Source organism: Dermatophagoides pteronyssinus, unplaced genomic scaffold (genome assembly GCF_027571235.1).
Source record: "Dermatophagoides pteronyssinus isolate colony J.1.1.1.1 unplaced genomic scaffold, Derpt_VIB-CSIC_2022.12 sq0004, whole genome shotgun sequence".
Taxonomy (NCBI): domain Eukaryota; kingdom Metazoa; phylum Arthropoda; class Arachnida; order Sarcoptiformes; family Pyroglyphidae; genus Dermatophagoides; species Dermatophagoides pteronyssinus.
The window spans coordinates 2,610,572-2,633,858 of NW_027461528.1; the positions used below are offsets into that span (position 1 = coordinate 2,610,572).

A 23,287-nucleotide genomic window follows, 5' to 3' on the forward strand; every position below is an offset into this window, starting at 1 on the left:
TTTTTCTTTAAAATTTTTAAAAATTGAAAAAATCATTTTCGATTCACATTTATCAATCAATCAATCGATCAATTAATTCAGTTGAATTTTCATCATTTATGACATTATCAGAGAAATTCCGTTATTATTATTATCGATCGTAAAATCAATTTACCACGATTTTTGTTTTTTGAATTCGGCAAAAAATTCTTTTATAAAAAAAATAGCAGAAAAACAATGATGATTATAACAACATGATTGACCTTTGACCATTTCATTTCTTTTTGAAATCAATTCTATTATTAATTGTCGATCGACGAACGACGAATCATCATCAAAATCATTCTTATTTGATTTGAAAAAAAAGAAGAAATTTCTTGTTAATTGATTGAGAAAACAAGAAAAATAAAGAATGAATCAAATCTATTAGGTCATCATCATCATTGTTCTTTTTTTATCGTAACCATGACCACATCGAATACAAATAATCTTTCTTTGATAAAAAAAGCAAATCTTCAAATTAAACCAATCAAATCAGTTTGGCAGTCAATTAGCCCCTTTTTCTTTTTCTCATCATCATCATCGTTGTTTCGAACAAACAAAAACTAAATAAAAAAATTCACTTTGATCATCATCATAAATGTCGGCTATTTTGTTTGATATTCGATTCGATAACCAACAATTCATTCGATTGATTTAATTTCTTTCTTTCTTTATCCATTCAAATATTTGATCATTATGAATGATGGTGATCAAAATACATTATATTAATTCAATCAATGGAAAATTAAAAAACTTTTTTTTGATGGTCATGTTGTACGTAATGGGCTTTTTTGTATGTATGATTCAAGAATTGAAAGAAAAAGATGGAGAGAGAGAAAGAGAAAATCCAATTATAAATCAAACAACCAAAACAATAAATGATAACAATTAATACCAAAAGTGATTTTTAGTGATTTGTAATAAGCAATGATGATGATGATGATGATGAACATGCATTAAAACACTGTGTATAAGGCAAAAGTAGAATAAAAGGAAACAAAACAAAACAAGAAAAGAAAAGAAATTTTTTTCCAATTGATAAATGAATCGATTGTTGTTCTCAAAAGAATTGATTCTTTTTTCTTACATTTTGCTTGCTTGATGATCATCACACAATTGATGTTTGGCGACGGCAACTAAATCAAAAAAAAACAAAATCAAAAATCAAATCTATCGATCAATTCTACCATAAATATATTGATCAAATTGATTTTATTGTTGTTCGGGGGAGGCCGAATCAAATCCGATTCGAATGTTCGAATATTCGAACATTCGAATACACACCATCCACAGATGAGATGATCGTTTTTTTGTTTGATGTTTTCAACTTCTTCAGACAAATCTGCAAAACATATATTTTGAGCAACATCTAAAATAAAGTTGAGTGGAGAGCAACGAATAATACAAATTGATGAAAGTTGCTTCTCTTCAAAACCAAAATATCACCGCGGAAGAAGCCCAAATCCCATTTGGGTATTGCAGCACTCGACCAGCATTGGGTTATATGGAAATCGTGGCCAAACGAGACGCAAAGACATTATTGAAAATTATTAAAAAAGTGTGGCTCAACCGGGATCGATTGACACATTTAATAATTTTTTTAGAAGCTATTAAACAGTAGCAATATATGTTTGTTTGAATAATGTAAATAAATAAAAAATAATTTGTAAATATAAAAAGAATAAAATTTTATTAAATTTTGTAAGAAATAATGTTGTATTAAACACAAATTGAATTGCTAATTACAACAATTAATAACATTTTATTTTAACTGCAGAGTTAACATTTTATAATAATACGAATGTTCGATTTACAGAACTTAAATATACAGTTCTAACATTCTCCCTCATAAATCTAATAATAATTCGTATATTCAAATAAAAATATTTTTTCATTTAACGGCTTTTGTAAAACAATCTGCAACTTGTTCTTTAGTTGGTATATAATTAATATTATTATATTGTTGATTTGAAGAAAACAACAATTCGATTAACTTCCAAATCAAAATATCTTGACTTTTTCATTGAATTTGATTTTCTGTCGAACAATGTGATGAATTTCGAGAAAAACCTTCTCGAACATCGAAATCGAAAATAGTTTACTAATCACAAAAACACGTTGCTAAACTTTTTTTATTTGTATTTTTTTTTATATTCGATGTAATTGTAACGAAACGAGATTTAGTTCGTTTCTCCAATTAGAATTTTAGAACTATTTTTACGTTATTTCACATATATAAAAATGGTTGTTTTTCTTTGTACTTCTTTATTAAGCTGATTGTAACAACCTCTATTCAACTAATAAGTTACTTTTGAAGTATTGAACCATTTTTTAATTTAGAAATTGATGAAAGCTGTTTCTCATGCCGACCATAAAACATCACCACTACTGAAGAATCGCGATTTGGATATTTGGAATTATAGACGGTAATCCCAGATTGGACTATATTGAGGTTGTTACAAACAATTTCCGAGGTGATGAATTATAACAATCATCAAAAATATTGCAAAACCAGGATCAATTATCCATTCCGGACCAATGGAGGTCATATTTCAATATCAAAATTGGATATTCGAAAATGAAACTAAATCTCAAAAAGAAAAAAGAATGATCAAATAGATGAATGGATGTAAAAGAGAACATCTGGAAAGTATATCTAAAACAGAATTATTGTGGCGACAGCGTCATAATTATTATGACACTTTTCTTTCTAATTTTATTCAACCCTTGAGATTATTAAATTTTTGTATTTCTTTTATTGAATTTCCGACTTTTTATTAAGTTTGTAAATGAGACCTAAACACTGTAAATTTTGAAGAAATAAACAAATAAAGTTTTCTCTTGTTGAAACAATATGTTTTTTTTGTTCTTGTGAATTTTTCGATTCCTTGTTTTGTTTTGTTGAACATTCGTGAAAAAACCAGTTTGGGGTTAACTAATCTACCGAAAAAAAAAGAAATCCCCAAATTGAATTCAATTTTAATCTAATAAAAAAGAAAATTTTGAAAATTATAGCATCATTTATGAAATGAAATGAAATGATCAACATTTTCAAGTTCACCGAACCCTTTTTTTTAAAGAAAAAAAAATGTTTAATCATAATCGTTCACGAAAAAAAACCTGAAAAGAAAAACTTGATTATCAAGATTTTTTTTTGCGCACTTTGAAAAGTTTGTTTTTTTTCTTTGTAACTTTCCAAATCTGGAATTTGTATTTTGTTTACAAAAAAAAAAAAAGGAAATGATCGTAACGATATTTACGAACGATTCAATCGAACAAAAGTGAAGAATTCGAAATGTTTATTCGTTCTTTTTTTGTTTGACAATTTAACGAATCGAGTAACGAATGTTTGTTTATTTTGAGTTATTTTGTTGATCTTTCCAGGTTTGATGATTATCGGACGACAAATCATCTGAAGAAGAAGAAGATGGAGAAGAAGAGAGATAAAACGATGCCGACCAACCATGGGTAATAATAGCATTATTATAAATCATTCAACATTAAAATAATTTTTTTTTTATTTTTTTAAAAAGAAAATAGAAAAGATCAATTCAAAAGTTAATTTTGTGGCCATTTTCTTCACACTGGTTGTTTTTCAACAACAAAAATTACGAAAATATTATTTATTCAGCCGCGGTAGATACAAATTTTTTTCTTCATTGTATCAAAACAACAACAATAAAACTTAACGACAATGGTTGACGTTTTATATTCCAGTTTATGTGAATTGGTGGCCATAGGTCATCATCATTATCGTCTATTGATGGTAATATATCGACAATTGTCGGCATCATTACAAGAAAAAAAAACACACACGGTAGTCATGAATCGTATGGAATCAATGATAATGATGATCAGAATCATAAATAAATTCAAAAGTCAATCGATCAATCAATATTCATAAGCAAACAAACAAAATGATTATTATGTAAAAAGAATTGACAAATAATGAAAATGAATATCGAATCTGTATGCATCTCTCTGGTGTTTGAATTCGATTATTGATGTTTTTGTGTGTTTCGAAAACAAAACAAACAAAAAAATCGACAAATATAATCATCATCATTATTTGAAAATTGCTCGCACGCGTACATTTTGTCATTGTTGTTGTTATCGATTTGAATTATCATTTTTTTCAATTTGATTTTGAAATGAAAAAAAATTTAAATATTCCAAATCCAAACCGAATGTATTGATCAAAAAGAAAATGCCGAATAAACCAAATCAAACAATACACAAGTGAATCAACCTGAGATTGAATTCTTTCTTTTGAAAAGAATTTCATTCATTCAATCAATCAATCAATCATCAATAAATCGCTTACAATCGGTCACCGACCTTTAATGCATTCGTCATTGATTAAACATTACAACAACAACCACCACCACCATCATCATCATTCGATTTGATTCGCAAATTTGATTTTTATCAAAAAAATTTCAATGTTTTTTTTTATCCTCCAAAAAAAAAAAAAAAGAAAAATTGATGAATGACAAATTCAAATGTTTCATTTTTTTGTTGTAAAATTCTATTCGGTGATAATTTTATTATGTAGTTTTACAATGAGTTCGAAATCAGTCTTGGCTTTCGAACAACTTAACCATAATTGGAATTGTTCTATATTCGAACTTCAGAAAAGTATTTAAACATGATTGAAATAGAATAAAATTGCATTTTATCTGACAGTTACTTTGTGCTTGTGCAATCTACAGTATCATTCCTCTACCTATAGGACTACTTTTAATATTATATGGTGGCAGATTTTGTGTCCTATGCTGTTTAGATCCGGAAGAATAATTATGTCTGCTAAATAATCAGTCATCTGATGACGTTGTATTCGCAAACACATGAATATTGAACCTCGAGAAATCGCCAATAAACTTTTATTTGTTTTGGAAACGAAATTTTCAATTTATGAATCGCTTTTTGGCAAGGAAGATTTTATCGAAAAGAGAAATATTATGGTTCCGAAATTATCAATAAATACAAAGAAAAAGAATTAAACGATTTTATATGATCAATTAAGTAAATAATAATGAAACCACAATTTATAATTATTATTATTTTAAATAAATGATTCATATAAAATTGTTGCTGAACGATTGGAAACTTCTAATTAAACAATTCTGTAATCGAATATAGTCAATGTTCGAATGCTGGACTATAAAACCGAGTAGCCTTTCATGCATAATTATTCAACTGATTTTTGCTGTTATTCTAATTTCTTTTGTAAATTGCAATAAAACTTCGTGTCGATTACATAAAATATTTTTCAGTTTTCTATAATTAAAATTTTGTATGATTAAATTAGTGTTCAATTAGTTGATGATTTTGCTTTGTTTTGTAATTGGAAAAATGTGTGACTAGCACGAATAGTGGTTATATAGTGGTTATCATGTTAAATTATGTATAAAAAATGAATGCAATTAATGGATGAGAGTATGTTGTCGAAAAGAATTATTTAACTTTATGAAAAGCAGAATTGATAATTGAATCAATATTGGTTTGATTGGAATTTTCCAAGCCACCACCACTGCCATTCATTTGTTGTTGTTGAGTAAATTTCAGAAATGGATTCGAATGAAATCCAGCAGCTAATAATGCCTGATTATATTGATATAATGATAAATGATCTAGATGACCACTGGCACCATAACCAATAAATGGATTCATTAGCGAATTATTTTGTGCGTTCGAATTTGTTGTCGTTGTTGATGATGATGATGATGAAGGAATCGAAAGGGCCGGATGATGTGGAAATAGATGATGATGATGATGATGAGAAGATTCAAACATTGATGCTGTAAATTGATTTGCCGTTGGATATGGTAATGTTGTTGTTGTTGTTGTTGTTGTCGATGCAGTTGTTGTTATTGTTGTCGATGAATCTAATGATTTATCATTATTATCATCAATATCATCGTTATAACCATTATATGGATGTTTATCATCAATCTGACCATTCATTTGATTATCATTTGTTGTTGTTGTTGTTGTGGATAATTTTTGTCGTTTTTGTCTACGAAATGAATCAAATGAATCACATGAATCATTCGATGTCATATCTATCAATTCTGAACCATCATCATCATTATCATCATCAATATCATCATCAATTAATGAATCATTATCATTAAATTCATTTTGTTTCTGGCGTTTATGATTATTGATTTTTGATTGTTTTTGTTGTTGAGATGATGATGATGGTGGTGGTGATCCATTTGATGATGTATTCGATTCACCATGATGATAATAACTTTCATGTTGTTGTTGTTGTTGTCGATAATAATCGGGTGAACCATCGGGTGAATAATCGTTACCAACACCAACGCCGCCACCGAATTTCGATTGATTTGCATTCATACGTTGATGACGACGCCATTTTGCACGACGATTACTAAACCAAACCTAGAAAGATTTTATTTTTGCATAATGAAATAGAATGAGAAATTACATTAGTAAATTACAACGTGAGGAAACAAAAAACAAACGAAAATCGATTTTATCGATTAGATTTTGTTCGTAAAATTTTTTTTTATCATTCGAAATGTTAAAATAGTTTAGTCCGATTAGGTCAAAATATGGGCGACATAAATCATTTATTTACATCAAAAAAACGTTCGATTGATCGAATCTATTTCTTTCTTTCTTTCTTCGAAAACAACAAAAAAATTGTCAAAATCGTGCTTGAATTTTTAACCATTAACAACGATAATAGAAGATAATGATCAAACTGCAACAGAAAAAAAGACAACTTAATCGATCTGATCAAACAACAGAAAAGAAATGAAAAAAAAACAGAACAGGCACCCAAAGCCATATTACAAGATCTTAATGATCTTAATGATTGGTTGGTGAACCACATTTCATCATCATCATCATCAACAATCATCATGATTTCGATCTATTTTTTTTACAACAACAACAACAACAAAGAAAAAGAGATCAAAACCTGACTTTTCACTAATTTTTCTTTATCGGGTAACAACAAATAAAAAAACTGACCAAACAATGATAGAATAAAGGCGCCCAATGGACATCAAGATGGTTTATATAAAAAAAAATGATCATCATCATCATCATCGAATAGGTAACAATAGAAATGATCATTGAATTTTTTAAAACGATTTATTTTCTCTTTATTTTTTCAGATTTTTCGTTGATGTTGATGATTGTGGTGATGAACTAAATTGATCACTATTTTCATCCAGAAAAAATAAAAATTGCATGAAAATAAGAATACGTTACGGATGTTTCAACGAAATGATGATGATGATCATCATCATTGTTAAAAATGGCAATCTTTAGCCAACGAAAAAAGAAGATTTCCTATTTTAAAACGGAAATTTTCTCATTTTCAAATGAACAATCATTATCATCATTATCAAGATATTCACCATTCACAAATGGATTTAACGTGATTCAATGATGATGATGATAAATGTTCCATTTCGTCGAGGTATTTTCTCCAAACTAAACTTGGGTTATCATTTCTTTTTTTGATGTAAATTTTAGGACAAATTCTTTTCTTTTTGCTTACCTGTACACGAGCCTCGGATAATGATGTTGCCTGTGCTAAACGTTCACGTGTTGTTACACATGGATAATGTGTACGTTCAAATTCTTCTTCCAATACTTCTAATTGTTCATGTGAAAATGTTGTACGATTACGACGAAATTTTGTTGCATTTGCTGCGGCAGCTGCTGATAATAAAGAATGATGATGATGATGATGATGAGAATGATGATGGCCAGGATGTCCAGCTAATAAAGCCGAATTCTGTATTGGATCAGTTGCAGCAGCAGCCGCTGCAAATGCGGCAGCTGCTGCTTGTGGATTATGTAATCCCATAGCGGCAGCAAATGCCGATAAATGATGTGGATGATGCGATTGGCTATTTGGATATGTTGTCAATGGAAAATTTGAAATCAATAAATCTTGATTGGATTCAGACGATTGTTGTTGCTGCTGCTGCTGTTGTTGTGACGATGATGATGATGATGACGGTGATGATTTTCCATTACATTCAATTGGTGGTGATTCTTTATTATCATCTACTTTTCTTGTTGCTTTTGTTGTTGTTGATGTTTGTGGTGAAGATGAACGTGATAATGATGATGATAATGATACTGGTGATGATATTGTCATTGTTGTTGTTAAAGGTGATTGTGATCTTGGTGATTGATAATCATTATTAATCGATCCATTTTGTCGTTTATGATCATTATCATCATTTGCATCATCATGGTTAATTGAATGATTATCGTCGATTTTGTTGTCGTCGTTGCTTTTTGTGTCCAATTGTTGATGATTGATGTCTAAATGATTTGGAAAAAAAGTAGGAATCTAAATAATTAGGAATATTTTATTTATTTTTTTCAAAGTTAACTTATTTCTTGAATGAAAATTGCTTGTCAAATTGAAAAACGCAAAATAGCAACATACCTTTATTGATTGATGATTCTTCATTTGTTGTCGTTGTTGTTGTTTTGATATTTGATGGATTCCATAATGGTTTTGTTGATTGTTTAACAGGATTTGTTTGTTGATTATTATGTTGTTGTTGTTGTTGTGGTTGATATTTCAACAATGTTGATGGATCAACAATTTGTGTTAATTTTCCACTATTAGCCATTGCTGCCATTGCTAACATTTGTTGTATTTGTTGTTGTGGTAAAAATTGTGCCAATTTTTGTTGTGTTATTTGAAAATTTGAATCGCCATTATTCGGTACCATTGTTGATGATGGTTTATTGGTTGTTGCTGGTGATTGACCATTTGGTGATCCAATACCGTTTATTTGTTGTCCAAATGAAGCCATCCATGCTGCATATAATGGATTTGAAGCAGCTAATAATGCTGGATTTATGCAACCTGTTGTTGTTGACGGAATTATCCCATTGGGACCGGATGATGGCGGTGTTTGTGTTGTTATCATTGGATTTGCTGATGATACAGTAGTGGTGGTTACCGGTGTTATTTTAGCCGATGTTGTCGTCGATGGTGGTGATGATTGTTGTTGTTGTTGTTGTTGATAATGTACAGCCGTAGCAGCAGCAGCAATTTGATAATTACGTGCAAATTCTGCAGCCGCACGTTCAGCAGCACGATTTCTTAATATACGATTTATACTTGATACGGATGGTGCTGTACTATTTGTACAAACGCCTAATCAAAAAAAGCAGAAAAATTTCAAAAATTTAAAATTTCAAAAATTTAAATCAAAGTTGAGGGTGTATGCAACAACAACAACAAAAAGTATTTTATAGGCCCATCATTCATTCAAGCAAAAGCCAAAAACGATCTCATTTGTTCAACACATATATTTGAATTGGCTCCCAGAAAAAATCATATAGGATTGGCTAGAAATGAACAAAATGATCATGCCCATTTTGATTTTCAATTCAAAATCATCAATGTTTTTTCTATCTATATAATAACCAAGTGGCAGCCAAAAAGAAAAAAACCTCTACACAAAGAGATAGACTGACTGGCAAATACAAAAAAAAAGATTTTATAATCGATTACGCCTTTTTGTAGTTATATTGCTCCCGTAAGTTTGGCTTGTGTAATGTGTGTGCGCGCATTATATAACTAGTTTTCTTCTTTTTTGTTGTTGGCCATTTCTTTTCTTTGCAGGATTCAAAAGATATAGGTCTAAAACAAAAATTGATTGACGTGTGTGCGGGCAAGAGAGAGAGAGAATGTCCATTGATTGACCGATAATTTATTTCACTGCAGTGTCACACATTGGTGAAATTGGAAATTTGTTTTCTTGTGTTTGATAAATTCAATCAACCAAAAAAAAGCAAGAGAAAAAAAGTGAAATAAAACAAAACGTTTAATACAAATTTTGTCATTGATCTTTCTGATCGCACACACACACACACTTGGACAGGTTAAATTGACATTTTTTTTTTTTTTGGATATAAATCATCGTCGTCAAGGTAAAACAGAAAAAGAAATCAGCCAACCCGAAATCCGAACAAAAACATCCAACAACAACGAAAAAAGGTAAATAATTCAAACATTGTGGTCATCAATTTTTTTCTGTGTTTCTGTGTTTTGGCAGTTTAAGGTTGAATGATTTTTTTCGAAAAAACAAGAACAGAAAAACGAAAAGATTATGCTGCATATCGATATAAATGGATAAAAATTGCAAGGCAATTAATCAATTTTGATCGATTTGTTATTGGTGGTGGTGGTCTTTTTTTTTTGTTCATTGATAATTTCGTGGGCAGAACTTTTTGTGCAGGAAAACAGAAAAAAAACCTTTCAGCTAATTTGAATATGAAAAACGGCAAAAAATATTACAATCTAATTAGCCAGAATGAAAAATGTCCTGAAAAAAGAAACAACAACAAGAAAATTGATTTACAAAACTAGATATAAACAACCAGTTTCACCATCATTTGACTTGGCCATAATTCATCGAAAGAAGAAAAAAATTATCTGGGCCAAATGAATTTTCATTTTATCGATTGTTTTTGATCTTTAACCATTTTCAATATAAATGAACAACAACAACAAAAAAAATCGATAACAATCGCAATCGATCGATCGATTCACAGTGTTTAGTTTTCCAAACTAATTTGTCTCATTTTTCCTGTGTACCTTGGCTACCGTTTTGTTTTTTGTTTTCTCTCTTCTGTTTAATTACAAGAGAATACAGGCAAAAAAAAGAGACATTTATCATCAGGAATTATCAGGAACAACATTAATAAAGATCGAAAAAAAAATTGGAAAATAATTTTGTTGTTGTTGTCTGGGAAAATCTGCATACATGCAAAACAGGAAACAAATATCATTCTCTCTCTCTCGATTTGAATATTCAAAAACAACAACAACAACAACGATTAAAAGGAAAAAATAATTGTCACTTATGTAAACTGACTAAACTAACTAGACATGATTAAGCTGGTAAGCATTTTCTTTTTCTTGGTTGATAATATTCGATTGGTTTGGAATCAAATCGATCAACCGATCATTTTTTTCTAGATCCAAAAACAAAACAAAAAACATTTACCTTCAGAAATTAATCGTTCACGAATTTCCCATGCAAATATTGTTGGATTTTCACGTTTATATTGTTCAATTTTTGCAACAACAGCCGGTGTTGCTACTTTTGGTTTTGAACCACCGATTACTGTTGATGGATGTAATACTGAAGGTGGTAACGATGATGGTGGTGGTTGCGATAGCATCGAAGCTTGTGGAGGAATCGGAACTGAAGACGACGATGATGTTTGATGATTTAATGATGATGATAGTGGTGGTGGTGGTTGCGGCGGTGGAAGATGATTTCCAATCATCATTTGTTGATGATGTGGAATACCAAATGGATTGAATGTATTGAATGGAGGACCACCAACACCTGGAACGGATAAAATATTACCCTGACCAGGTAATATTCGTTGAAATAATGCCTGTGCCATTACATGTGCATTTGCATGTGATTGATTAATTGAATTATTTGTAAATGATAAATTTTTAAGATCATTTTTATTATTGCCATCATCATTATCATCATCGATATTTGATTGTCGTTGATTGTTGCTAGTTGTTGTTGTCGCTGTCGCTGTCGTTGACGATGATGATGATGTAAGCGGTTGCATCATGGCAAATGATGGATCAAAACGACCTATAATTATTATCAAAAGAAAACAAAACTAATTAGACTAGAAAATGAAAGTAGATCAACAACAACGGAAAAAAAACTTGTAAAATCAACAACAGGATGATAATTAAAAATCGATTCAATTTTCGTTTAATTCATCGACCCAAACAAACACCGGAAATTTTGAATTTTTAAAACTTTTTGAAAAATTCAAATCTAATGATATGATTCATTCAGAAGAAAAATTTTTTTCCTTTTCATCATCATCATCATCAAATTATCACATTCATATTTTTCATTTTCATTTTCAAACGCCTAAATCATTATCATTATCGACACAATGAATGAATGAATGAATGAATGTTTTGTGACACCTGGCTACTTACCAAATAATTTGCCTAAAGCAGCATTCTGTATAAATTGATTGGCAGCAACAGCTAATTGTATATTAGCTGCTGTAGTAGCCGCTTTTATATTATCCATTAATGGTAACATCATTTGTTGTCGATCTGTTGTTGTTGTTGTTGTTGTTGCGGCTGCTTCAGATGATGATGATGCTGTCGATGTTGAATGATATTTATTCATTAACATTGTCATTGTATCTAGATCCGGTTTTTGTTGTTGATCATCATCATTATCATTTATTTGATCATCACAATCACTCATTTGATCAATATCGGTACGTTCTTCATCATCATGATGATGATTTTGTTTGTTTGATGTTGATGATGATGATGATTCAATTTGATTATTACCATCATCGTTATTATCGTTTGATTTAGATATTTTTATTTCCGGTGTTGATGTTCGAGAATTCGATAATGATGATGATGGCGATGGCGAAGTTGTTGATGTTGATGATGATGATGATGATGATGAATTTCGTTTAATTCGTTTGGTTTTCGATTGATTAGATGATTGTGATGATGATCGGCTACGATTCCATGATGTCGATGATGATGATTGTAATTGTCGTCTTCGACGTCGTTGTTGTTGTTGTCGATTATTATCATCCATATTGTTATTATTTGTAGTAGTGGTATTATTATTGTTAGTAGTAGTGGTATTATTATTGGTAGTACCAATCAAACCATCGATATTGAATTTAATAATCGATTGTGATGATGAACGATTTGTATCCAATTCGGATTGTTTTTGTTGTTGATGATTTGTTGGTGATACGGATTGATGATCCAATGAAACTATATTTGCTGTTCGTATATCCATCATTTTGGTTTGATCAAATTTTGTTCAAATATTTTCTGGATGAATCTTCTATGTAAATAAATAGAAAATCAAAAATCAATTAATAAAAAATAAAAATTTTCATTGATTCGAGCGAGAGGTGATGGGCGTTAATGATCACGATTACGGATACCGAACAATATCAACTGAAGGTTCAACTGATCAACAAACCAAAAACCAAAGTGAATTAAAGCATTTAATTAATTTTTCTCTATTATTCAAACAATAAAATAATGAATATAGACAAAATTCATTAACGAAAATCAGATCCTTATTCCTCACAAATGAATGCCAAAGATCATGATCATGATGAGCTTCTTGAATTTTTCAACTACAAAAAGCAACAACGAAATCAATCTTTGGTAGGACGAAAGACAATGAATAGTTTATGATTAGAATAAAGAAAAAAATCCTGGGCTCAAATTACACCATCATCGATGAATAATTTTGTTGTTGTTGTTGATAGTTGGTGATGAAATGTGTTTTTTTGCATAAACTGGTGATGGTAGCGAATCAAATTAGCATCAATCATCATCATCATCATCATGCGATCATTGTCTTTATCATTTTGATCCAAAATCGTGGCCCACCACCATCATCATCATCATCATAGACATTGATCATGATTATCATCATCGTACAGGTGGTGATTACAATAACGAAAAAAAAAGTCTAATCGAATGAATATATTTTTAACCTAATCTTATCTACGAACAATTCACCTGATAATCACCATCATCTGGTCTAACCTTAATCATCATTGTTCGTGGTTATTATTATTATTTGGCTAACCATCATCATTATTATTATTTCAATCTTTTGTGTCGGCTATAAATACACATCCTTAGTCATTTGTGTTAGAATAGATATCGAATGTAAAAAAAGGGACAAAAAAAAATCGATTCGAAACAAAACAAAATGATAATCCATCTTTGTCTTTGATTATTATCAATCGAGAACAAAAAAAAAAAAACACGCAAATTCTCATATGGATTCAATGATTATAATGCCATATTGCGAAAGCATCAACGAAAGAATTTCCAATTTTTCAATCATTCAATCATTGTCTCACAAACACCACTTTGATTCATCAAAACACATCAAATTGTCTGATCGATATTCGATATGATGTATTTTTTTTTACATTTCATAATCAAAATGAAATATTGCTGGAAAAAACAATGATGATAATAATGGTATGATGGTCAATGATACCGCTCTTCAATAATCATATTATCAAGAGAAGAAAAAGAAGAATCATTATTATTTTGGCAATGATGATTGTTTTTCTGTTGTTGTTGTTATTGTTGTTATTGATCAAACGAATGACGGATCCATCCGAAAGTCAATGATCACTATGAATTGTGTATGTATTGACAAGTAAAAAAAAAGAAAAAGAAGATTCATTTCAAGCTTCTTCTCTTGATCATCATCATCATCATTATTATCGATATATGCCGCTCAAAAACTAAAGTCATCACCATAATCATCATCATCCATTGATCAATTGATATGAAAATGGCCAAAATGGTCATTTTGTTTATTTGGCATCTAATTTTTTTTTGTTTGTTGTTGTGGTTTTTTTCTCTTTTTTCCCTTAAATTTCATCAAATGGGTGCCCACAATAATATAATGATCATCTTGATGATGATGATAAATGGGTGTTTATTTTCTCGAATGTAAATCGTGCACAAATGTTGATGATGTTTTTTCTGTTGTTGGCAAACTTTTAAAAATTCAATGTTTATCACCATTGAATTCCCCCAAAGTGAAGAAAGCGAGAGAGAGAATGGCATATCATCTAGTTGAACATTACCATTACACACCATTATCATCATCATCATCATCATCATGGCCAGGAGAATGAAATCAAACCGAAAAAGGAATCATTGACCAAAACAGAGTAACGAAAAAAGGGCTTTTTCAATAATGATGATAGCTTGTCAATCAAGGAAAATTTTTTTTTCTTAAATCGAAAACATCAAAAACATTCGACAACAACAACAACAACAACAAACACTACCATCATATTCATAATATGAAATGAAGATTGAGATTTTTATCATTTCTATGATTTAATGATGATCAAATTGTTGATCATCATCATCATGGCCATTGAGTTTATGGTTGTCGCATTCTTTATTATCGTTCAAAGAATTTTTTTTTTTGGATAAATACCAATGTGGCCAATGTCCGTTTATCAGTGTTGAATGATCAAGGAAAAAATTTTTCATTTTTGTATATAAAAAAAAAGAAACAAAATTATCATCTTGACCAAATGATACGAAGGTGTTCAACAACAAATGATGGTCAATGTTCGGTGTGTTTGTGTGTGTGTGATTTACCTGATCTTTACCTGTTTAAATTTTTTTTTTTTTGTTTGTTATCACATCATTGATGTGGTTAGTCAATTCAATGAATGAATGAATGAATGGATGCATATTATCTTCATATTTTCAAAACATATTATTGACCATCAGATGACTAGACTATATCATCAGGATAAAGTTTGAACAAACACAATTGAATTTTCCAGATAAATGAATGGAGAGAGGTAAAGATTCAACAAAAAAACTAACATATAATTTTCATATTTTAACACTTATTTCAATCAAAACTTGACCAAAATATTGGTGAAAATAATCTTCTTTCTAAATTGAATTTTTTTTTACCGAAATCAAAATTTCTCTTTGAATTTTCTATCGAAAGCAGAAAAGAAAATTGCCAGATAATCAATATATACCTTATTATTTACCTTTAGACAGGTGACAAATGAGACAATTTTTCTTCTCTTCGCTGCTTCTGTGAAAATAGAGTCAATCAGACGAATGGAGATATCAATGTGACATCACTAACAACAACATCAACTTGTCCACCATCACCACCACCACCACCATCCTTAACATTTTTATTTTATTCAAAAAACTTTGTAAAATTGTCAAATTTTTTTTTGCTTCTTTTCATTCGTGCCTTTTTTTTACCTTGTGTCGATTTTTTTTTGTGATTTTAAACAGAGATTATGATGATGGCCTTTCTATACACTTTCCAATTCGATCTATCTACAGTTTTTTTTTTTTGGCCATACCTAAATCATCAGTCAATTATGGTCAGTGTGATATGTGTGTGTAAGTGCTATGTTTAAGTCGATTTTAGTTTGGTTTCTTTTATTCTCATTAGCCGCAAATTTCGAAATAGATACTACAGGGGGGGGGAAACGTTCATTTGAAAGCGAATTTTAGAAACATTTTTTTTCGACAAAAAAAAACGTTTTCTCCACTGTAAATGATAATGATGATTTATGTTAAGGTGATTGGACTGATGGTCGTTGTTGTTGTTGTTGTGAGCAAAAAAGCAAACAAACTAGATTGATTGATAGATGGATAAGATTGATAAAATGATGGTCAAATGAATGAGTCGTTTGCATTCTTTTTTGAAAAATAGATGAAAACCAGCCAACACAATTGACAATTACGATTCTGTTTTTGATTTATTCATTAAAGATATCGTTTTTTGGACAGAGAAAAATATCAAGATTATCATCAGATTTGCCCACCACAAAAACAAAGTAAGGGCGGTTTGTTTTTGCGAATATTTTTTTCAATTACAAATCTTATCTTTTCCAACCAGAAAAAAAATGATAAAAAATTGGAAAAACGTTTAATATTTTCTATAGGGGGGGGAAGGGAGAAAATTATAATCCACAGATCAAGTTACAAATATTTAGAGTAAAAAAAGATCATCATTGAAAAAACAAAGAAAGGTCAAATGTCAATTCACATTGGAATTATGATTTATGAGGTGTTTCTCACTTAAATCGCATCAAATTAATGTAATGGCCAAAAAAAAACGATAATGAAAAAAAACTTAAGTGGTCTAATCATCATCATCAACAACAGCTACATTTCTTTTGATTACCTTTAAGATGCAATTAACCTGTGTGTGTGTGTGTGTGTTTGCGTCAATAATCCATAAATGCATTTAAAAAAAAACATTCAAAAAAAACTGTGTAACTTGATCATCATCATCATCATGAGCAATGATTATTTTGTTCTTCAGAGAAAAAACATTTTTGATTGATTGATTGATTGATTGATGAACATTGCTTGTTTCAAAAAAAAAAAAAAATTGATTCATATTCCATATTCATTCACATCATTTTCATTTAAATTACAGTTTTTTTTCTTTGAAAAAGATGCTTACGGCCATATAAGCACTTTTTGTTTCGGATTTCTTCTTTTTGTTTTTCTGAATCAAAAATTCATTTTTCGATTAAGGCTATTATCATTCAAAGATATAATATGTTCAGATCTGTTGTTGTTTGTGTAGGTAAATAAAAAAATTCATTATCTTATTGCAGCTATATTGACCTTTTTGTAATCCAAAAAAGAAAAATGTTAATTATTTATTCATCAAAATCAATGATTTTAATTAAGTAAATCCGATTATAAATGATGTTTTTTTTCATCTTTTGATACGTGATTTGAATTACTTTTTCATGCAATGATAATTTTTGAATTACATAATCACTTTTGTGAATGGCTCATTCATAATTAAAAGTGGACACTTTATAATGATAATGATGATGATGATTAATGTTGATGACCCGATTCATTTCATTTGTCATAATTGTCATTTGTGGTCATTTGTGATTCATAATTCTTTAGTGACCAAACAAATCATTCGAAATTATATGAATATCTTATGTGTGATGATGATGATTATGTAATTATCATTTTGCTAATGATAATTTTAATGTGAATTTTCTTGCTTGTTAAAAAAATATTTAAATTTTCTTCCACAAAAAAAAATTTCAAATAATTAACTTAATTAATGTAGATATTATTGTCAAATGTTTATACGGTAATGATTGTTTGATCATCATCATCATCATGACCAGTTTAATCAGTCGAAAAAAAAGAAAAGATTTAACCCTTTAATAACCACAGAGAAAAAAATGGTTTTCTGTTCACATCTTCTGGATAAATTATATCAACAACAATGACAATCCTATCCAATCAACCAACCAAGATACACGACATTGAATCATTAAGCATGGCAAAAACAAAACAAAACTTCTGAGAATCAGTTTTTGGCCTTGAAATTGAAGAATCGAAATGAAAAAACAACAACAACAAAATCACCGTCATTCAGGGGATATAATTGTCATTTGATAAAAATTATTCATTCAAAAAAAATGACATTTCCGATGTGTGTATAATTTACAAGCAACAACAACAGCAAATTCTGCTTTTTGCTTTTTGTTTTGTTCTGGTTTTCGATTACATAATGTAATCCAGATTGAAGACGAAAACAAAATCAGAAAAATCATCAACAAATTTAATTTAGTTTAAACCAGAAACAGCAACCATTCTCTTGGTTATGCATCATGTGTAAAATCGATCAAAACGAAGAAAGAAAATTTTTGGATGAAGAAACCGGGTACTGTGTGCTGGGCGCGGCGGCTTACCTGATACTTTCCTCAAAAAAAAAAAAACAATAAGATTTCTTTTTTTTTCTAGTCAAAAAATTACCATGGGTGATAATGATCTTATTGTCAACAACAACAACAACAAAAATAAGAACAGGAACGTGTCATTTATTTTTGTGACATTTTTTGGGCGTAATTTATTTATTTGTCAAATTAAAAGTTACACATTTTTTGAACAACAGAATGGCTAAAGAATCTTATTGAAAATCATCATCATCATTCGTTTGTTGTTGTCAGTGTCATCATCATCGCACATGTTTCAGGTGAATGAACAGGTATTTTTCCATTCCATAGGTTAAACAAACTTTAAGAAAAACGTTTGTTTTTTTTTTTTGTTGTTCACAACAAAAAAACTGACCTTATGAACTAAAATAATTCATAAATTATGTGACTTGATTTTTGAATTTTATTTTTTTTGTTTTTCATTTGATTAAGCTGGATGATTATGAATGGATGGGCAATGATTATGATTCTTGATGATGATGATGATGAAGTAACTTTTAAAGAAAATTATCGTCATCATAGTTTTCAACAACAACAATAGAATCACGTATCATTTTCATTTGGAAAAAAAAATAAGAATTAAAGTTTGCTGAAAATCAAATCTGACAATGTTTTTCTTTTCTTCTCCTGTTCAATGATTTTAAACAAACGAAGAAGAAAAAAATGTTTTGTTTTTTTTCAAAATTGAAATTGTGAAAAAATGTAGGTTTATACACTGCAAGTACAAAGAAATGATAAGTATAATTTCGTATTCAGATGACAAACAATTGTCAGATGACCAATTATCATCCGTATTCTTTATGATGATGAATTTTTGATTTCAAGTTTTGTTTGTTTTTCTCTCAAAAAAAAAAAAAAAAAAAAAAAAAAAAAATTAAATTAAATTAACTTTTCTTTTGTTTGTTTTTCTCTTCTTTTAAATATAGATCCTTTTATATTTCAAAAAACCAAACAATTAAATAAAGGTCATTCGAGTATGGTTATGACCTTTTTTTCTTTCTTTAGTTTGTTTTGCTGTTGCTTAATCGTATTTGTTTTTCGTTTTGTTCCTTTTTTGATTGATGATTGGTGCGTGTTAAATGATCATTTCATTTATGGACCAATCAATTGATGTAATTTATGACAAATTTTTTGTTATTGAATCCCTTATAATTATCCAAAACAATGGTGGATTGTTTTATGAATCTTCAAGTAATAGGACGCCAACAGCAGAAATAAACAAAACAAACATCAAATTATCACCAAAAACAAACAAAAACAAAAATTTCAGTCAATCGATGGCATTATTGATTGGTAAATTTATTCATTACAAATTTTTTTTTGTTTTCTCTCTCAATAGACAAGGATGTCGATGTTTTTTTTCACTTCACTTCACATCATTATGATGTTTATGATATTTACAGCGAAAAACAAAACAAAAAAAAAAATTTGATGAACAGGTGTGGTAGGTAATTTTTCTGTTGTTGTTATTATTCTGAACATAGCATAGTTAATAACAACAACAACAACCAAAAAATGATTGGTTTGTTCACTTCGGGGGGGAAAAAAGATAGTGAGTGAATGAGAGGATCGATAATTGATTGATTGGTTTCTTCTGCTCCATCATAGAGCATGAACAAGAGATCAAACACACACACACACAGAGAGAGAGAGAGAGAGAGAGAGAGAGAGAGAGAGAGAGAGAGAGAGAGAGAGAGAGAGAGAGAGAGAGAGAGAGAGAGAGAGAGAGAGAGAGAGAGAGAAGCAGAAACCAGAAACAAAAAACCAGGTAAATTAAAAAAAATGTGGTTACGCTAATATGATGGTGGTTTTTTGTTTTGGCCTTTGAAAATTAAATTTAATTAATTAATCAATTCGATTCAATTCAATTCGATTGATTGAATATGGATGGATGGATGGATGTATCAAAGCCAGAATAGGAAAAAGCTGAATGAATGAATGAAATCATCCAATCGAAACCGGATCTTTTCGTTTGATTCATACAGCCAAAATGCTACATCCAAAATTAAATTGTTTTTTTTTCTTTTCAATCATGATTTTAAACGTTGTTGTTGTTTCTACTGATCTTCAAACTTTTTTTGTTAATTAAATTAATTATTATGAAATTGTTCAAACGAACAAAACTTTATAATAATAAGAAGAATCAATCACCACATCTCGATTTTGAGTGGTAAAGGAAAATTTCATAATTTACAATAAATGTCATTCAGAATTTTCTATGTTTCATTCAATTCTCGAAATGAAACATTCGAAATTAAACCGAATCGAGGTCATCTCATTATTATCGATTCGGTTAGTAGAGAAATGAAAAAATGTCAAACTTGGCCAATGATTGAAAACCTATTGAGTTTATTCATTGTTCAATAGAGAAGAGAAGAGAATCAATCTCCGATTCAAACATTATCATATTCGATTGACTCTAAACAACAACAACAACAAAATAATGTCGGTCAATTCATCATGTGCACACACACACAATTACCCAACATAATAATAATAGAATATGAACCTTGACCCTTACTGATCATCTTGAATGACCAATTGAATGCAATCGACCATGAATTTATTTTATAAGAAAAAAAATGGTAACAAAAAAATAGAAAATCTTCAAAGTTTAATAATCAATTTTGGGTGGAAATAGATTCTCAAAAAAAAAAATTGTACTCTGATTATGTTCGTTATCACCTTTTTGAAAGTAATAGGTGTCATACACAAATAATGTGTGTGTGATGTTCATAACAATGACATCTTGTCAATCATGTCAATCAATTTTTGGAAATGATAATGGTGATGGTGGAAAAAATCATTTCCAAACAAACGACATTGACATCAAGTTATTCAATGGATTCTATCTGTTTTAAATTTTTTTTTCCTGAATAAAATTTACAAATGTAAACAATTGAATTAATTACAAAATCTCATTACTTAAACATGTCTTAATTACAAAGTGAAACGAAAAAAAAAGACAAAAGATTCATCTCTGAAGTGAATTTTTTTTCAAGAAAAAAACTTGCATAACGCACGCCAATTTTTTCGGATAAAAAAATTATCAGCAAAAAAAAACAATCGATCACGATTCAATCGAGCATCTGTGATCAATGATCATCAACATTGGCATTAATCGAATATCTGGCAGAAGAAGAAGAAAATTTTGATCATATGGCACAATTGAATGAATGAAAAACAAACACCACCTGATTCAATTGATAGAAAATTAATGATTTGAAGAAGAAGAAAAAAAACGATTGATGCGAATAATTTTTTTCTTCTTTTTCTTCTTCAGCATAATCATTTCTGTGTGATTTACCTGTGTGGTTTGTTTGTTTCGATAATAAAACACACACAGGTAAATATCAAAAAAGTAAACGTGATCAATAATTACATGCAAGTGATCATCATCATCATCATTATTACTAAACAGGATTTTTCGCTGATGATGATGATGATGATTATGATGTTCGATTCTATTTTGACAGTTGGCTATATCTACACACACTGTAATCGGAAAAAGAAACGATATACACCTGTTTTTGTTTTTTTTGATATTATAAAATTTATAAAATTTATAATTTGAATTTTTGGTTTGTAAATTTCCCAACAGGATAATTTTGTGGGCGTCATTAACACCGATTGTGTAATAGGGAAACAAAAATTGATAGGGAAAAATCAGATCACTCAGATCACATTGAAATTAAAATCCAATTCAATTGGTTTTCTGTTTTGTTTCATTGATATTTCTTGTTTAAAATGTTGAAATTTTTAAATCGTGGGAAAATGAAATTTTTCAAAAATCAAAAATTTTTTCAAAAAAATCCGACTTACGATTCAATCGATAATCGATATTGTTGTTGTTGGCAGTTGTTGATGATAAATTGAACAGAAATCAAAGAACAAAAATGTTTTTCAGGAGAAAAAAATTGAATCAAAGTTTTTTTTTGTTTATTTGAAATCAATTACAAATATCATTTACACAAAAACAAAACAGAAACACGATTTGAGATCAACAAGAAAAGTTTGAATTGATTAATTAATTAAACATTTTGATAATCAAATGAAGATAATCATTGTTTGGTGGTGAAAATTTTCAGAAAAAAAAACAAAGTTTAAATTCAAATTTTTTTTTTGCGAAATCAAATTTCAATCATTCGGTAGAGATCAGTCGGTATAATGTTTTCATATAAAAAAAACACAAAGATGAAGAAGAAGATAGAAAAGGTAACCTGAAATTCAATTCATCTAACCTGAATTATTACCATCTGAAGAGTGCTGATGATGATAAACTAACCAAATTCAACTCCGAATCAAATAATCATCATTGTTGTTGGTTGGCATAAATGGAATGAATTTTTGAATTCAAAAAATCGAAGTAAAAGAGAGAGAGAGAAAGACTAAATGTGTATAAGAGATATTATATGGGGATGGACTTGATGATCAAATGCTTACGCCTTATGTGTATTATGTGCTGTGTGTGCTTTGTGCGCATTTTAGTCGATAAACATTTTGAAATGTTACACAAAACATTTCTCTCATTTTGTTTGGTGTGTGCACATTGTATTTTTTTACCTTTAACATGATTGGTAGAATGATAATAAAATTGAAAATTTTGGGGAAGGTCCCAATTTGTGATGATTACAGAATAAGCACAGAACATTATTATCGTTTTGAATTTGTAATTGTATCTCACATACGATGATGATTTATATTCAATCAATCAATCAATCAATCGATCGATTAGCCGATAAGAATTCCATTTTCTCTCTCATTTCCTTTGAATATTATGCAATGTGTGCGCGCGCAATTGTCTATTGTGAAAGTTTAAACAATGGTTTTCTGAGCAGGAGGAGCTTGATTACATCTTTTTTTTTCTATTTCTGTTTCCATTTCATGGAGGGGGAAACAAACAAAAATATTG

The 23,287-nt window shown here is 29.4% G+C and overlaps 1 protein-coding gene and 2 long non-coding RNA genes across 4 annotated transcripts; 1 reads left to right on the plus strand and 2 right to left on the minus strand.

Annotated features, from left to right (window-relative positions):
- Positions 1–154: 154 nt before the first annotated feature.
- LOC142644932 (uncharacterized) lies at positions 155–1,624 on the minus strand. Its single transcript, XR_012846140.1, has 3 exons — positions 1,109–1,624; positions 917–985; positions 155–807 (listed from the first exon to the last, which is right to left on the minus strand). It is a non-coding gene; the product is annotated as an uncharacterized LOC142644932 (long non-coding RNA).
- Positions 1,625–5,094: 3,470 nt separating this feature from the next.
- On the minus strand, positions 5,095–22,656 carry LOC113798194 (uncharacterized). Of its 2 annotated transcripts, none has more exons than XM_075819755.1 (6): positions 22,198–22,656; positions 12,026–12,911; positions 11,049–11,663; positions 8,468–9,190; positions 7,562–8,340; positions 5,095–6,429 (listed from the first exon to the last, which is right to left on the minus strand). In XM_075819755.1, exons 2-6 carry the CDS (start codon positions 12,867–12,869, stop codon positions 5,479–5,481), a joined length of 3,912 nt encoding a protein of 1,303 aa, XP_075675870.1. In that variant the 5' UTR covers positions 12,870–12,911; positions 22,198–22,656; the 3' UTR covers positions 5,095–5,478. The 2 variants fall into 2 exon arrangements, with proteins under 2 accessions (XP_075675870.1, XP_075675869.1); XM_075819754.1 differs by having other exon boundaries at positions 12,026–12,914.
- Positions 6,617–7,653, plus strand: LOC142644931 (uncharacterized). The gene is made up of 3 exons (XR_012846139.1): positions 6,617–7,111; positions 7,173–7,480; positions 7,537–7,653. It is a non-coding gene; the product is annotated as an uncharacterized LOC142644931 (long non-coding RNA).
- Positions 22,657–23,287: the final 631 nt, after the last annotated feature.

Bases quoted from the DNA above. Each gene is read 5' to 3' on its own strand.
- LOC113798194 (XM_075819755.1), bottom strand. From the start codon at position 12,869: ATGATGGATATACGAACAGCAAATATAGTTTCATTGGATCATCAATCC. The intron at 11,664-12,025 runs GTAAGTAGCCAG...TAATAATTATAG, and splicing joins TGCTTTAGGCAAATTATTTG to GTCGTTTTGATCCATCATTT. The intron at 9,191-11,048 runs GTAAATGTTTTT...TTTTTTGATTAG, and splicing joins TGAACGATTAATTTCTGAAG to GCGTTTGTACAAATAGTACA.